Source organism: Nannospalax galili, unplaced genomic scaffold (assembly GCF_000622305.1).
Source record: "Nannospalax galili isolate Female #2095 unplaced genomic scaffold, S.galili_v1.0 scaffold84, whole genome shotgun sequence".
Lineage (NCBI taxonomy): Eukaryota > Metazoa > Chordata > Mammalia > Rodentia > Spalacidae > Nannospalax > Nannospalax galili.
In genome coordinates this window covers 716,244-731,900 of record NW_008352272.1, presented here as the reverse complement: position 1 = coordinate 731,900, position 15,657 = coordinate 716,244, and the positions used below count along the sequence as shown (strand labels likewise).

The following is a 15,657-nucleotide window of genomic DNA, read 5'->3' as shown; positions in this document are numbered from 1 at the left end:
GGAAGGCAACAGCAAAGTGAAATGGGATAGTTAGGGTTCATTTCTGTAATTGTTAGCCTAAGAAAAAAGAGTGTATGTAAACTGTATCTTGGTAAGAAAAACATTTTTGAATACCGTAACTCCCCATGGAACAGCCCACTATTTTAATTGCACTGTTAATAATTCAAATAGTATGCTTAGCTAGCCTGAGGTATTATATCAACATTATTAACTTAATATTGTGATCCTAAGGTTCCAGTTTCATTGCTGAAGTATGCACCAAACAACGGTGGCCTGAATCCGCTCTTTGGCCCTCAACAGGTAGCCATGCTGAACCAGCTATCCCAACTAAACCAGCTTTCTCAGATCTCCCAGTTACAGGTAAGTGTCTACTGAGTATTCAGTACTCTGCATGGGGCACTGCAGTACACAGAACAAGCCTAGTCAGAGCCTCTACAGAGCTGACAGTCTTATCTGGAGACAGTGAACATAGGTGAGTGCTGTCTTGGAAGTTCAAGATGCTTTAAGGGGAGGCCCAGCCAAATTAAGGATTAAAAGTGTGGTCAGGGGAAAAAGACGCTGTTAAATTGAAAGTTTAGATTGAAGGCCAGGGGTGCAACTCAGTGGTAGAGTCTAAGACATGCAGAGCCCTGGGTTCTGCCCAAAGCACTATGAAAGTTAGATTGAATGAGAGACTGTGTCTCTGTAGAATTGCTGCTAGAAGGTGTATATTTGAGGGAAGAGGTTTTACTACATGAAGTGGGACTTCGGTTTATGGCATGGCTCTGCAGGTCCATTGAGCAGAATTGTTCTAAAGTGTACTAATCTAAAACCATTTGACAATGGCAACCTTTTCCCATCTCCCTTCAGCGATTGCTAGCGCAGCAGCAAAGGGCGCAGAGTCAGAGAAGCGTGCCTTCTGGTAACCGGCAGCAGCAAGACCAGCAGGTAGATGAGTCTAAGCATTGTTACATTGTCCTATCATTTCCATTATAACAGAAGACAGAATATCTCCATAAAGCAGAATTGTATTATAATATAATGAAGTGTGTTTTTAGGTCTGCTGTTTCTCCAAGAGTCATAGTGCCTGTTATTCTTTAACTGTTCACCTTCCTCCTGAGAAGGAACTGAATTAAAAAATGAAGAGGAATTATGTAGGTATCTATAAACTTCTCCCCTACAGTTTTTCCTTATTGTTTTGCTGTTTTAAGGGTCGACCTCTTAGTGTGCAGCAGCAGATGATGCAACAGTCTCGTCAACTTGATCCAAACCTGTTGGTGAAGCAGCAGACTCCGCCTCCTCAGCAGCAGTCCCTCCATCAGCCAGCCATGAAGTCTTTCCTTGACAATGTCATGCCCCACACTACACCAGAGCTGCAAAAAGGGCCATCACCAATAAATGCTTTCAGCAACTTTCCTATAGGTGGGTTTTTCCTTGGCCACATCCAGCTGGTACTTGGGTACCACACATGTGCGTCCCCACTGCCTTTGCAGTTCTGGTCCTTCACTGGAGCTCTGGTCTTCTAGGTATTACTTCTTAGAGAGACTCTCCTAGATTAAGCCCGTATTGATGCTTGGGTGATGTCTCTCCGTCCCAGAAAATCACAGTATTTCAAAAGTTATACAACTGTTTAAAGAGGTATAGACTAAAGGAAGCACTATGAGACCAGATATCTTAACTGTAGGATATGCAAGAAAGCTGTTGAGAATTGTTAAGCAAGCAGTGTGACTTTGTGAAAACAACTGGGAACAGATACCGCTACTTTTGCATTTGGTGTTAAGAAAACAGGTATGAGGGAGAATTGCTGTTGATTACATGGAATGGCTTTCCCCTTTTATTTTCTCCACGATATCATCAGGCTTTTATTTACAGTGGAAATTCAAGGCTTGTTATTTTTTTCCTCTTCTTAGGTCCCTGATTGTATTTTGATTCTTGATTGAGCACACCCTGTTCATGTTATCTTTTCCTGAGCAATAGTTTCATGTAAACACACTTTTTTTAGTTGCTATTCCAGCTCTGTTGAAGACTATTAGTTTTCACCCATGTTCGGGGCTATGGACAAAGGTTGGAGTGTGTGTTCTTCCTGCTGCTGATTCCCTCTGTGCCTGCCATGGCCTCTCAGCATGAACTGTGCTTTGAATCCTTGGGATTCTTAGCAGTCTCTACATCCTCAGAAACATTTCCTGTGCCAGTTGCCGCTGTGGCTGGATACTACAGAAGACATTCGGTGCTGAGGGGAGTGATTCCATTGATAGATAAAGTGAGCCAGTGGGGAGGAAGTTGTAAATGCAGAATTTCCTCTCCTGGGTGCCTTTTCATTCTGTTCAACCCACATAGACACCCAAACAGGTACACTACAGACAGTAGGCCAGATTTGGCTCAGTGCCAAATTTTATAAATAAAGTATTATTGGAACACAGCTATATTCTCTAATATATTATCTGTGGCTACTTTTGACTATCATCGCAAAGTTGGATACATAAGGAGGACTGTGTAACCCGTGAAATCTTAAGATACCATCTAAACTTTATGGAACATATTTGCAAATTCTTGAACTAATTGATAGGTCTAAGAACATAAATTTTATTGCTTTCTACAAAAGTGGAGATGATTTCAGAGAATTCATATTATAGGCCTAATACCAGAATTAAAACCATTTGATTTCAAACTTGAGAATAAGGACTACTTATTAATACGTTGAAAGATTTTTGGCCCCCACTGCAAAGTCCAGGGTGGTGTTTTTGCATCGTGGGCGATTCTGATGCTCGTCATTCCGGATCAGACTTAAAACAGCAGCAGCTAAGACAGAAACTTTTGTCCTTATTCCTAGAGATAAAGAAGTAAATTGTGCCTTCAGCTGTGAGAGTCTCTTCTCGGGTCACTGAGAGAGCTGGGAGTCTATTGTTAAGTGAACATTCTCTGGCTGATCAGCCAGCTAAAAATCAGCTTGCAAGTAGAAGGTGGCAGCTGAGAGTGATCATATATCATGCATGGTTCTGAGGAATGGCTAAACTGGGGGTACCGTTACCTCTAATATCACAGTCCCCTTAAAGCTTGTTTCCCTTATTTTATCAGTTTTTAAATGATTGTGTAATAGTTTTCTACATGTAACATACAGCATTAGCTCTTACAGTTTGAAAATGTAGTACGATGAAGCATTAGAATAGCCACATAGCATTTGTGGCAGTCGTTTGACTGCCACATATGTGGAGTTTGTTAAGGGACATAAAGCAGTGCAAAAAATAGTAATTGTATCTCATTTTCTAGAAAATAGAAGTGTGGTACCCAAAGGGAAATGTGCTGTATTTTGTAAGAGTTAATTTTTTTTTTTTTTTTAAAAGGCTTGAACTCAAACTTGAATGTAAATATGGATATGAACAGTATTAAAGAGCCACAGTCAAGATTAAGGAAGTGGACTACCGTGGACAGCATATCTGTGAACACATCTTTGGATCAAAACTCCAGCAAACATGGTATCAGTTATACATTCTTTCTCCTGTAGCCCTAGCTGGCCTGGAACTCACTATGTAGACCAAGTTGGCCTTGAACTCACAGAGATTTCACCTGCCTCTGCCTCCCAAGCGCTGGGATTAAAGACATATGCCACCATGCCTAGCTTAGTTACATTCTTATACTTTCCCTTTTGAAAAAAAAAAATCTGTGGAAGGGCTGGAGAGATGGCTCAGCACTGTCTGCTCTTGCACAGGAGACCCAGGTTCATTTCCCAGCACCCATATGGCAGCTAACAACCATCCTTAACTCCAGGTCCGGGGGATCCGACACTCTTTTCTGACCTCAGGCATTGCATAACACGGGTACACTTAACACATATGCAGGCAGTACACTCAGACACATAAAATAATAAAATATTTTTAAAAAATCTATGGAGATGACTCAGTGGGTAAAGGATGCGTTGCTACCAGGCCTGACCACCTTATTTTAATATCCAGGCGTGACATAGTGGAAAGAGAACCAACAGCATCAAGTCGTCCTCTGAATTCCACATGCGCTGTGGTATGCATGAGTGTGGGGATACACACATACATAAATGTAATTAAAAATATATATACCTGCTGGGCGTGGTGGTACACGTAGCCTGTAGTCCCAGCACTTGGGAGGCAGAGGTAGGTGGATCTCTGTGAGTTCAAGGCTACACACACCACACACACATACACACACACACACATACACACACACACACACACCCATACACTGCTAAATGTAGACTTTCATCATCTTCTACGTAGATATTTCAAAGCCAGATTAATCTTAGACATTTTCTTTTTTGTAGGAACATGCCTTATATAACCCAAAATAAGCTTTTTATTCTTTAGTATTTTCAGGGTAGCAGGCCATGGTGGCATATACTTGTAATCTCAGCAATTGAGGTGTAGAGACAGAAGGATTATGAGTTCAGGCTCCTCATCCTCAGCTATGTTGTAAGTTTAAGGCCAGCCTGGACAAATGAGTTCTTGTCTCATTAAAACAAAACAAAACCCTAAAAGAGGTACCTTAACATCCTCAGGTCTTATTAAGAGACTTTGTAATGGGGGGCTGGAGAGATGGCTCAGTAGTTAAGAACACTGGCTGTTCTTGCAGAAGACTGGGTTCGAATCCCAGCACCCACATGGCAGCTAACAACTGTCTGTAACTCCTGTTCAAGGAGGTCCGATGGCCTCATCTGTCCTCCACGGGCATTGCACAACACGGGTGCGCTTAGCCTGCATGCAGGCAATACACTCATAAAATAAAAATAATAAATTGAAAAAAAAAAGACTGTAATGGAAAGGAAGTCCCACTTCAGCAGTGTTGTTCTACAAAGGAGAAATCAGAGGATCTATGGATGCATTTTAAATTTCCCTTTGGATTCAAAATTGCCTTTTGGTCATTTAGGATTTTGTTTTTTCCTCTAAGTGATTTTATTGTCCCTTTATTTGTTCATAGTAGTATATAAATTCCAACACCATAATTTTCTTTCTTTCTTTTTTTTCTTTGAAACAAGGGTATCCCTGTAACTTGCTACGTAGAACAGGCTGGCCTGGATCTCAAGACACGAGGCACCACGTCTGACTTCTCTCAGTTTCTTTTATAATCATGTCCCCTTTTTTTGGATACAGGGTCTTGCAGTGTAGCCCAGGCTAGCTTCAGCCTCCCTAGTGTTGGGATTTTAGATATGTGCTACCATGTCTGGTATGACATATTTTTAATATATATATATATAAACACATATATATACATACATATATGTATGTATGTATGTGTACGTATGTATATATGTACATATATATGTATATACATATATATACACACACATATACATACACACCCCTTCTTTATGTGTTACAGATTTAATATCTTTTTTAGCAGTTAATTGAATTTCTTTTAGAAATACTACTTTCAGCTTAGTATTAACCCATTTATCCTCAAATGTCAGTGGAATATCTTGTACCCTACTAGGACTGTCCTGGGCACCTAATATACACTGATGCATTGGTACCTGTGTACACACATTTGAATGTGTGTATTACGTTTCTAAACATGCTTGCCCTAGAGAAGCTGATTTGTTGGCTAAAGTAAACATAGGAATACCCTCAGTACAGCGTAAGATACTATGAAAGGTAACATGGGTAATAGTGTTAAAAATATAAGACAGCTCTCCACAGGAGCAATGAGTAGGGATAGCTGGGTGTGCTGAGTCTGAAGAGGCTATGCAGAGAGGTTTTTTTCAAAAAGCCTTAAGCTTACCAATCAGTCAGCTGAAGAAGACCGGTGAAGACCATGTGCAGTGGTAAAAGATCAGCCATGTACATTCTGGATTGAGGCCAGAGAGAAAGGAGGCAGGTAGTTGGTATGGAACCAAACTTTAAGGCCAGGATGCCTTTTAAGAAAGTAGAGATGGGCCTAGAGAGATGACTCGGTGGTTAAGAGCACTTCCTATTCTTGCAGAGGACCCAAGTTTGGTTCCCAGAACCCACATAGGTAACCGCCAGTAACTCTAGTTCCAGGGGGATCTGACAGCCTCTTCTGGCCTCCATCCATGGACACACACACACACACACACACACACACACACGGAGAGAGCGAAAATCTGTAAAGAAATATAGAGATCTAGTACTTGGGAAAAAGATCTGGGTGTAGGGTAAGAGTTTGTCTTTATCAGAATGAGGACATGAGCAGAGGTGATACTGCCCAAAGAGGAGACACACAGAGAGAAGGAAGCAGCGGAGTCCTAGAGCCACTGTGGTCCTCTCTACGCACTCTTCATTGATAATGTCAGAATCTCAGCCTGGTGTTTCCCAGAGAGCACAGAGTGCAGAAAGTGGTGTTGTATTTGAAAAGCTGCTGGAAGTGACTGACAGTTAGCTTGCTTGCACTTCACGGTCACATCTCCTTTTGTAGGTGCTATTTCAAGTGGTTTCAGGCTGGAAGAGTCTCCATTTGTTCCCTATGACTTTATGAACAGCAGTACTTCACCAGCCAGTCCTCCAGGTTCAATAGGAGATGGCTGGCCACGTGCCAAATCGCCTAATGGCTCTAGCAGTGTTAACTGGCCACCAGGTAAGATGCTCAAAGCGTTCTTGACATCTAGACTCAGCAGTGATTTTTTTTGCCTGGTTCTGTGTGGTTGACCAACCCATGTTGATCAGGAATGTAGGCACAATACAGGCAAAATTCAGCGTGAAGGTGGGTCACTGAGTGTCTGTATGCTCCAGGCAGTGTGAAGAATTTCATAGATAGAAGTTGCTCATCTACAGTTCTCTGGCAGGGTCAGAGGATCCATTCCACACTCACCATTACCAGAAATGCATCTATGGCGTGCATTGCCCTTTTCAAGTTGCTGTGATGATGTAATGATGTCAAATGGGAGAAATGATTTCAGTTGTGAAAAGGAGCAAGTTAGGGTTAGGGTTGTATCATTCTGTTTGACCAGTGTAGCCTTTAGTGTGTTACTGCATAGCATTTAGGAATGAAAATTTTGAATACTCAATTTAGATTTTAAAGCCATGAATTAACTAACTAAATTTCCACTTTCAGAATTTCGCCCTGGTGAACCATGGAAAGGTTATCCAAACATTGACCCCGAAACTGACCCTTATGTCACTCCTGGCAGTGTCATAAACAATCTTTCAATTAATACTGTGCGGGAAGTCGACCACCTCAGGGACAGGAACAGTGGTACGTAGGGGCATGCATCGGTGTGCAGTGATGCTGAACAGCATGTTTAAGAGTGGCTCAAGGTTGGGGGTAAAACTTGGAACAGCAGGAGTCCCTCCCTTAGAGCCACAGGGATTGGGACTGAAGAACAGAATTCTGTTTCCCTTCAGTAACGTCGCCACTTTTAACATGGTGAGGATTCGTTGTGGCTTGACTTAGTACGCCAACACCAAGGACAAGCAGACATTTGCCTTCCATTAATGCTAACAGGAACATCGGATTGTACTTTTACGTGTGTTCTCCGAATGTTGGTGTTTTCTTCTGGAGGAGCAGCATGGACTTTTTGGTTTCTGACTGAAACCAGTATGTACTTTCTAATGGGTTATCAAACAAAATTACCCTGTTAATACGGCAAAGCTGTTTTTCACCTTAAGGCATAAATAAATCTTTTGTCCATTAGAAGAATGATCAGTGAAATGAATTACTGAAATATTAAAAATAATTGAAAAATTTTCTGTAAAATAAAATCTTGTAGCCCTTTAAGTAATTTATATATAGAAAATGTAGAAAAGCCAACTTTTTTTTTTTTTTTTTTTTTTTTTTTTTTTTTTTTTAGACAAAGTTTCCCTTTAGCCCCCGCCTTCCTGGGACTCACTATGTAGACCAGGCTGGCCTCGAACTCACAAAGATCTGCCTGCCTCTGCCTCCCAAGTGCTGGGGTTAGAGGCATGCGCCACCATGCCCGGCTAAAAGCCAACATTTTATACTAAATGTGTAATTTATTAAGGTAACAGGTGTTTGTCACATCATAGTGCTAAGAATCCTATCATGTTGAAATGGCAGAATTTAACAGACAACCGTGTAGAGGTAATGAAAGCTGCATCTACAGAAGATGGGGAGGCACAGAGCCAAGCATGAAGTCCCACAGCAAGGCAGCTACGGAAGAATTTGTGGCTCATACAAACGAGCTCCTTGTTTATTGGTAGAAGGTTCTGAAAGCTGAGAAGGGGGATTAGACTCGATAGTAAAGGAAGATCTACCCCTGAAGGTTTGGAAGGAAGGCTCAGAGGATCTAAATGGGGTGATCTGATTAGTGGGTGGTAGGTCAGTCAGGGGACTGTCCTAGTGACATGTGATGGTCAGGTCTAGAGCTAAAGTAGAGGCAGGTATGTTAAAAGTGGGAAGAAAGACTACAGAGCCCAAATATGAGGCATGCTGGAGAAGGCCAGTCGCGGTGCCTTGGCAATCTTCAGAGTCGGTGGTTAGGAGCAGTGGCAATGGCCTCTTTTCAGAACCCAGTGCTGGCAGGAGAGCCTGTGCCATCCATTCGCTGTGCATTCTTAGTTAGAAGGACATAGGGAGCAGGAAGGAAGATGCTGTTGGACCCAGGGCAGAAACAGCGAGCAGGAGGGGAGCTGGGCTCCGTCTTTTACTATGAGTCTTCCTGCCTCCTTTCTTGTGGCATGCTGTGACACTTGAACCTCTCAGGTGCCATATCCCTTGGTCTGGTGGCTAACTGGACTCCTCTCTGTGCAGGGTCATCCTCATCCTTGAACACCACGCTGCCTTCAACTAGTGCCTGGTCATCCATTCGTGCCTCCAACTACAACGTTCCCCTCAGCAGTACAGCACAAAGCACTTCAGGTGAGCCACTTCCTTGGGAACAGCCTGGCTGCTGATTTTTGTCTAGTGTTCTTTCAGGTAGTTAGGGGACTGTCTGTGAGCCGGGGAACTATTTCAGACATCACTTCCCCTTTCAGTGTGCTGGGCCGGCAGTCCTCAAGTAAGTACTCCACTTCTACAATGCAGTTTTCTGTCATCTGAGCCACGTCAGCTCTGTGATAAAATACAGCTTAATCCAAAGCTGTTCTCAGGTCCATCTGCATTTACTTACTCATTTAGAGTTTCCAGTCCTTCACAGACTATAATGCTTATGTAAAGTGCAGGAAACAGGAATTTTAATATGCTCCAAGAATTGATTAGATGACTGTGGCTCTGCGTTTCCATGCGGCTTCCTGCAGCCACAGAGTTTGTAACGCTCACACTTTGTAACTTCATGAATGTTCGACAGTTGAAGATGGAGTCCCAGCCTTCTTTGTTCCCCCATGTCTTTGGCACAGTTGACTGTGCCCCGTTGATGCACATCCTGTTATTTCTGCTGCTCTGAGGCAGCATGAGTGGACAAGAAGTGAGCACATCTTCTCATTCCTTTTGTTCTTAAGCTGGAAAAGGTGTAGGTTTGCATCCTGGCTGTGGATTAGACTTCTAGGCAAATTACTTACCTCTCTGATCCACTACTGTATATGTCAGGATCAGAGACAGCAAGAGCACACTGGCTTGGCAGCCCAGCGCCGAGCAAGGAAGCAGGCAACCACGACACCTCCCTTGAGTTGGGTAACGTCTGTAGTTTTCCTCTCATGAGTATGATGATGGGCTCTAGTGTGCTTACTGGTCTATGTGTCTGTTTTGAGCAACTCAGTTGGGTTAGGAGATCACAGTTGCATCTGACAGCAATTTAAGTCCCATGTTTTTGTTGTGATTTCAGTTAGAATGCAGTTTTATACAATGGCCTAAAAAGTCTTGAGACTTTATAGCAGATGAGGAGCATAAGTCTTGAAGGAAGTTTCCTTGGGGTCGTTTGTATTCCGTCACTTCACTAGGATTCAGGGTCTTAGAGCTTTTGTTTTGTTGGGATCACTTTTTCGTGGGACAGTGGATGTTATCATTGTATAATTTTCTCTTAAACATGCCACCTTCAAATTTTTTTCCCTTCGTGTTTTTTTTTTTTTTTTTCCCCTTTCTCCTCTGAGTAGCCAGAAATAGTGACTCCAAATCGACATGGCCTCCTGGCTCAGTTACAAACACCTCTCTGGCTCATGAGCTGTGGAAGGTTCCTTTGCCACCTAAAAACATCACTGCTCCGTCCCGCCCACCTCCAGGGCTGACCGGTCAGAAGCCACCCTTGTCTACGTGGGATAATTCTCCTCTTCGTGTAGGTGGAGGATGGGGGAATTCTGACGCCAGATACACCCCAGGTAGGATGCAGTGCCTATCATGTTTGGTTATGGGCTATTTGCTGAATACTAACCAGTACCAGCCATCTAATTTAGCAGAGTCCCAGACAATCAGCTGTTGTGTTACCCTCTGTAAGGTAGAACAAGCTTAAACTGGATTCCCAGTTCATTGCTACATTATACAATTTCATTATCTTTGTGAGTCTTGACCTGGTTCCTTAAGAATGTTTACAAAGCCTCTAGTGGTGCATGCCTGTAATCTCAGCACTAGGGGAGTGGTGGCAGGAAGATTAGATAGGAGGAGGTCATTATTACCCTCTGCATGAGACCCCTGTCTAAATAAATAATCAGTGAGTAAATAAATAAAAACAGTACCCAAAGACAAATGCTAATAGGGTAGTAATCTCCTTTGAGAAATTCCTCAGGAATACATCTTAAAATGTGTGTCAGTTTCTTGCTCATAACAGACTTGCAAAATAAGACTGCTATACAAGCTAAAAGCCATCAGTGAGACTGGGGAAGGTATGGGAGAGCAGCCCAGCTAAGCCTTGGAGAGTGGGCTTGTTGGATTGGTTGCTTGGCCTATCCCTGGAATGACCATAAAGTTTTATTGTTAAAGCAGACGTTTGAGAGTGAAAGGATGCTGTCCACCAGGCATAGGCCAGATTATCACAGGAAAACAGCAGTGACATGTTTGTGAGGCACCTGTAAGTGGTTGTGGAGGACTAATGACTCTTGATCATGTTTAAAAGTTCCTTTGGGGGCTGGAGAGGTGGTTCAGCAGTTAAGAGCACTGGCTGCTCTTGCAGAGGATCTGGGTTCAGTTCCCAGCACCTACATGGCAGATAACAGCTGTCTCTTAACTCCAGGGGATCTGATGCCCTTTTCTGACCTCCACAGATACTGCATGACATAGGCACCCTTACATGCAGACAATACAGTCATACACATAAAAATAATAGACATTTTTTTATAAAGTTCCTTTGCTGGAGGGAGAGTGTTTGCCCTGAGGTCAAGTAGGGAGGCCAGGTAGAGAACTCAGGTGGTGACCCAAACAGAAGCAAAGAATGTCTAGTAATGGTGAGCTCTTCAGTCCCCCTGGAACTTCCCATCTGGGGAGACACAGTAGAGAGACTTACCTGAGGCCTTCCACTGGTGGCACCATTTAGAGGTGGTTTTTCATAAATGAAAAGATGCTAGAGAGATACTGAGTGCTGTGGCTTACTGCTTCCTGGTACTGAGCTGGGAGCAACTGAGCCCACTCTTCAGGTAGAGCCACCCGTGCTGGGACTTAGTTCTTGGTCCAGGCTGGAATGAGCTAAGGTCCAGACCTATAAGTTACAGTAGGCAAGTAGGCAGAAGAGAAGGGAGCCAGGAGTCCCAGTGACCTGAGTTAATTGTCATCTGACTTGGCTGTTGGTTCTCAACAGTCCCTCAGCCACCGTGGTGGAAAACTGACTGTCCTTTTTCTTTGTTAGGTTCCAGCTGGGGTGAGAGCAGCTCAGGGAGAATAACGAATTGGCTTGTTCTGAAAAACCTCACACCTCAGGTAAGCAGGCTGTATACCTGGTGTGGGCACAGGAACACCTCCCTGTTCTGTTGAAGGCTGAGCAGAGGTCCGTATTTACAGCTTCAGGCCTGCTCCAGTGCTTTTCCTCCTATATGTAGGGGAGCCACCAAAATGCAGATTCTGGGATCTTACCCAATACTGACACAGTAGTGCTGAGCTGAGTCTGTGGGTGTGTGAGAACTCACATGAATTCCTGTAGGTGGTTTTTGTACTGCACTTTGAGAGCCCTGGCCTGCTCTTTGACATTTGAGCACTTTCTTAGCCCCTAGGCCACCCTCCTACTCCTCCAGGGAGCAGTGCCTTGAGGTCCTGTACTCAGCGTGGGGGAGAAAAGATAAGCCACAGCTGGGATCATGGCTAAATATGTAGCTCTTGGGCTTGCCAAACCTTGCATGAGAGAAAGAACCAGAGGTCCCACCTGGAATTGCACCCCTAACTACAGCCTGTCTGTCTAGATTGATGGCTCAACTCTGCGTACCCTGTGCATGCAGCATGGCCCGCTGATTACATTCCACCTGAACCTCCCACATGGAAATGCTCTGGTCCGTTACAGTTCAAAAGAAGAGGTAGTGAAGGCACAAAAGTCTCTGCACATGTAAGTTTCCCAGGGCTTCTGTGGGGAGGATCTGGGGGAGCCGTGGGTGGAAGCCCAGCCCAGAGTCTGCATTATGCCAGCCAAGGTGCCTCCCAACAGCTGTAGCATTAGTGCTGTGGTCAGCTGAGGGCAGAGCAGACCTGGTCACATGGCCGTGGAGCCTGCAGTCTTCTCTCTTTGAGAGGCTGAAGTGAAGGGAGTGCTTGAGTCCAGGAGTTGGAGGCCAGCCTGGGTAACATAAGACCCTAACATCAAAATAAACACAAAAAACTCAAGGCCTGGAGAACCCCTTGCATTGTCTGCAGGAGACAGACATGGTCTGGACACCCCTAATGATTCTCTTTGGGAAGTTCACTGCGGTCGGGGAGCAGGCCCATCTGCGCTCAGTGCTGTCTCCGGGTCCATGCTCCCTTGGTGGGCATCCCGATCCCTGGTGCCCCACCACTCCTTGAGTCTGTGAAGCCGTGCAGCCCGCAGGCTTTCTCATGTCTGTGCCCTCTCCTTAGGTGTGTACTGGGGAACACTACTATTCTCGCTGAGTTTGCCAGTGAAGAGGAGATCAGTCGTTTCTTTGCACAAAGTCAGTCTCTGACCCCTTCTCCTGGCTGGCAGTCTCTTGGGTCCAGCCAGAGCCGGCTGGGCTCCCTCGACTGTTCCCACTCATTCTCCAGCCGGACCGATCTCAATCACTGGAATGGTGCTGGGCTGTCGGGAACTAACTGTGGAGACCTTCATGGCACTTCCCTCTGGGGGACCCCACATTATTCCACAAGCCTGTGGGGTCCCCCAAGCAGCAGCGACCCCCGGGGAATTAGCAGCCCATCCCCCATTAATGCTTTTCTTTCTGTTGACCACCTGGGTGGGGGTGGAGAGTCCATGTAACCGGGTAGTTAGACTCAGAAACTGTGACCTCAAGATGCGAAAGGAAGGAGCACTAAGTTGGGCTCGCCGCCTGCAGCCGGGGCCACCTGTGGGAACAGCTATTTTCTGCACATTTTCCACTTTGTTTTCCCCAAAACATATCAGTTTGAATACTTGAATCATGCAGGCCAATATTATAATGTGAAAGGGTATCTATCTATTACACTCCCAAATAGCGCCATACATGCTAACCGTGTGGAATGAGCTCACTTGTGTCTATTCATCATGTTTAGCCTTCCGATTCTTTCCTTCATTTCCATCCCCCACCCTACCTTTTATTTTATTTTTATTATTTTGCAAAACCATTTTGGGCTGATGATGTATGAGCTTTTACCTTTGCACTGAGTGATGTTCTCTCCGTCTAATCGGCAATATGGGGGGGCAGCTGTTCCAGTGTAAGTGTTTACTCAAGGATGTCCTTAAAGGTGTGCGCTCTCTACTCTGCCTTGATGTTGCCTACCTTACTGTGGTATCGTGGGGTTTGAAAGATCGCTAAGATACTGACGTAGGATCATTAATGAAAGTATTGCACCAGTTTTTTCATGTTGTAAAACTAAAGAATTTTCGCTCTGCAGTTTGAAAAACTGTGGCCACAGCTGTGACTTGCAGCCCACCTGCCACCCAGGACGGGCCCTGCACTTTGAATAGGCTTTCCATTTTGTTTTGAAGGTTCCCACGGTGAACCTTCTTGTTTACAGATTTTTTTGTTTGTTTTTTGAGAAAAAAAAAAATGTTTACTCTTCCATCATTTAAAAAAAAATTAAAAGACAAAAAAAAAAAAAAAAAGGAGGGTGATTTAAAAGATGCTTTCTATCTCTGGGAAAAAGGAGCAGCGTTTGGCCATGTTCTTTTGTTTTTCTATTCCTGTCCTAAATCAAAGAGCATGGTTCTCAGGAAAACCAGTTCCCCAGTTAAAAGAAAATGTCCTTGTAGTTTCTTATAGGAAAACCCCCCCAACTTTTAGCTCTGTTAAAGAATTTTCTCTGCCAAAAAGAAAAAAAAGGAAGAAAAAAAAAGCTTCAAGCTGGAGTTGGTGTTTTGCTTTCAGATGCTGTCTTTTTATTAGTGAGTGATGATGGTTTGCTAATAATCACTAGGTAATTTTTTGTAACCCCATCAGTGGCTCTCGATGTCTCTGCTCTCTTGTGACTGTGTTCATGTTTAACTGTTGTACCTTAAAGCCGAAATCAGTAACTATGCATACTGTAACCAAGGTATTGGGCTTACAGAGTTGTTCGTTGTATAAAGAAAATCTTAAATGTTGTTGCAAACTAACGAGTTACACCACCTTAAAATTTCTTTCTTCCACCCCCCCCTTTTTGCCCACAAAAGGTATTATAATGCTTGCTTAGTCAAAGAAGAGAGACTAAACAAGGGTAAAATTTTAACAGTACAGAATTTGCCATCATTTCATTGCCTTGATTCTAACTGTTTGTGTCCTAAGATGCAAAAGAAGTCAGTGGCTTTTAACTGTTTACAAATAGAATGTGATTGTAAATGTACAGTTTGGTTGTGTTTGAATTATGAAATTTCTTCATATAATAAACCATGACTTTTTTGGCTGCTCAACATTAATTGTCTCTTTTTTGTGAATTTATTTGTAGGCTCTTTTTTATAATGAAAGTTACAAAGTTGCTGTATATGAGGGTCCTCATAGAGCAACAGATTAAAAACTAAGCAAATATTTGAACATTTTATCCGAACCTATCCACAATTTCACCCTGAAATAATGTGAGGACAATGGGAAACTGTAGCTAGCTCCTTCCTACCCTCTGAGCATCTTTGGGATCTTGTTGCTCAAAAGCTCTTCTGTGACTTCATCTTCCCCACCATTTGTGCCCATCTCAAGCCTCAGCAGGACACCATTTGGAACATGAAGCTTAATGACTTGACAGCGTACTAGTGTTAACCTCTCATACCTCTGTCACACTATGGGAAACGCCACGCCTGGACTGGCCTTTCTTCCCTGCGCCCCTCGCTCCTCCTCATTGCAGGAGCCCTGGGGCAGAACTTGTGTCTGTATTTCAGTGTAGACTTCAAACCACGCTCCAGTGTGCCAGGCGTAGCTAGTGTTTTTGGACACTGTAATCTAAGCAAATGTTCACTGCATTCGCTGTATATTGACTTCCATACTGGTTTTTCCAAAAACCAAAGGTAGCTTTGAAAAACCATGTCTGGAGATGTTTGGAATGTTAAGCTGAGTGACCTTCTGGGGCTTTGAGCAGTATATAACTGACTTCATAACTGCGTTAATTGTATTGTTCAAAAGTGTTTGGGAGTTTTTTGCGCTTGTAATGTGGAAATAAAGTGTTTGATTTAAAAATTTTTGAGTGGTTTTTGATTTTTGCCTCAACCTTAATTACGGCTCTCTTCCTAAGTGATTATCACTGTGAATCACCCTGAATCTCTGCCAGTGGCTTTCA

General features: G+C 43.6%; 1 protein-coding gene across 3 annotated transcripts in view; it reads left to right on the top strand.

The window, feature by feature from the left end:
* Tnrc6a (trinucleotide repeat containing adaptor 6A) overlaps positions 1 to 14,803 on the top strand; it is a 208,528-nt gene extending 193,725 nt beyond the window's left edge. For all 3 annotated transcript variants that reach the window (XM_008849205.3, XM_008849202.2, XM_008849204.3), the window contains 11 exons: positions 232 to 360; positions 850 to 927; positions 1,191 to 1,401; positions 3,321 to 3,452; positions 6,379 to 6,537; positions 7,015 to 7,155; positions 8,671 to 8,778; positions 9,948 to 10,169; positions 11,627 to 11,697; positions 12,174 to 12,313; positions 12,820 to 14,803. In XM_008849205.3, the coding sequence (XP_008847427.1) occupies positions 232 to 360; positions 850 to 927; positions 1,191 to 1,401; positions 3,321 to 3,452; positions 6,379 to 6,537; positions 7,015 to 7,155; positions 8,671 to 8,778; positions 9,948 to 10,169; positions 11,627 to 11,697; positions 12,174 to 12,313; positions 12,820 to 13,195 (1,767 nt within the window). In that variant the 3' untranslated portion in view covers positions 13,196 to 14,803. The remainder of the gene's footprint in view (positions 1 to 231; positions 361 to 849; positions 928 to 1,190; positions 1,402 to 3,320; positions 3,453 to 6,378; positions 6,538 to 7,014; positions 7,156 to 8,670; positions 8,779 to 9,947; positions 10,170 to 11,626; positions 11,698 to 12,173; positions 12,314 to 12,819) is intronic.
* The last annotated feature ends 854 nt before the right edge of the window (positions 14,804 to 15,657 follow it).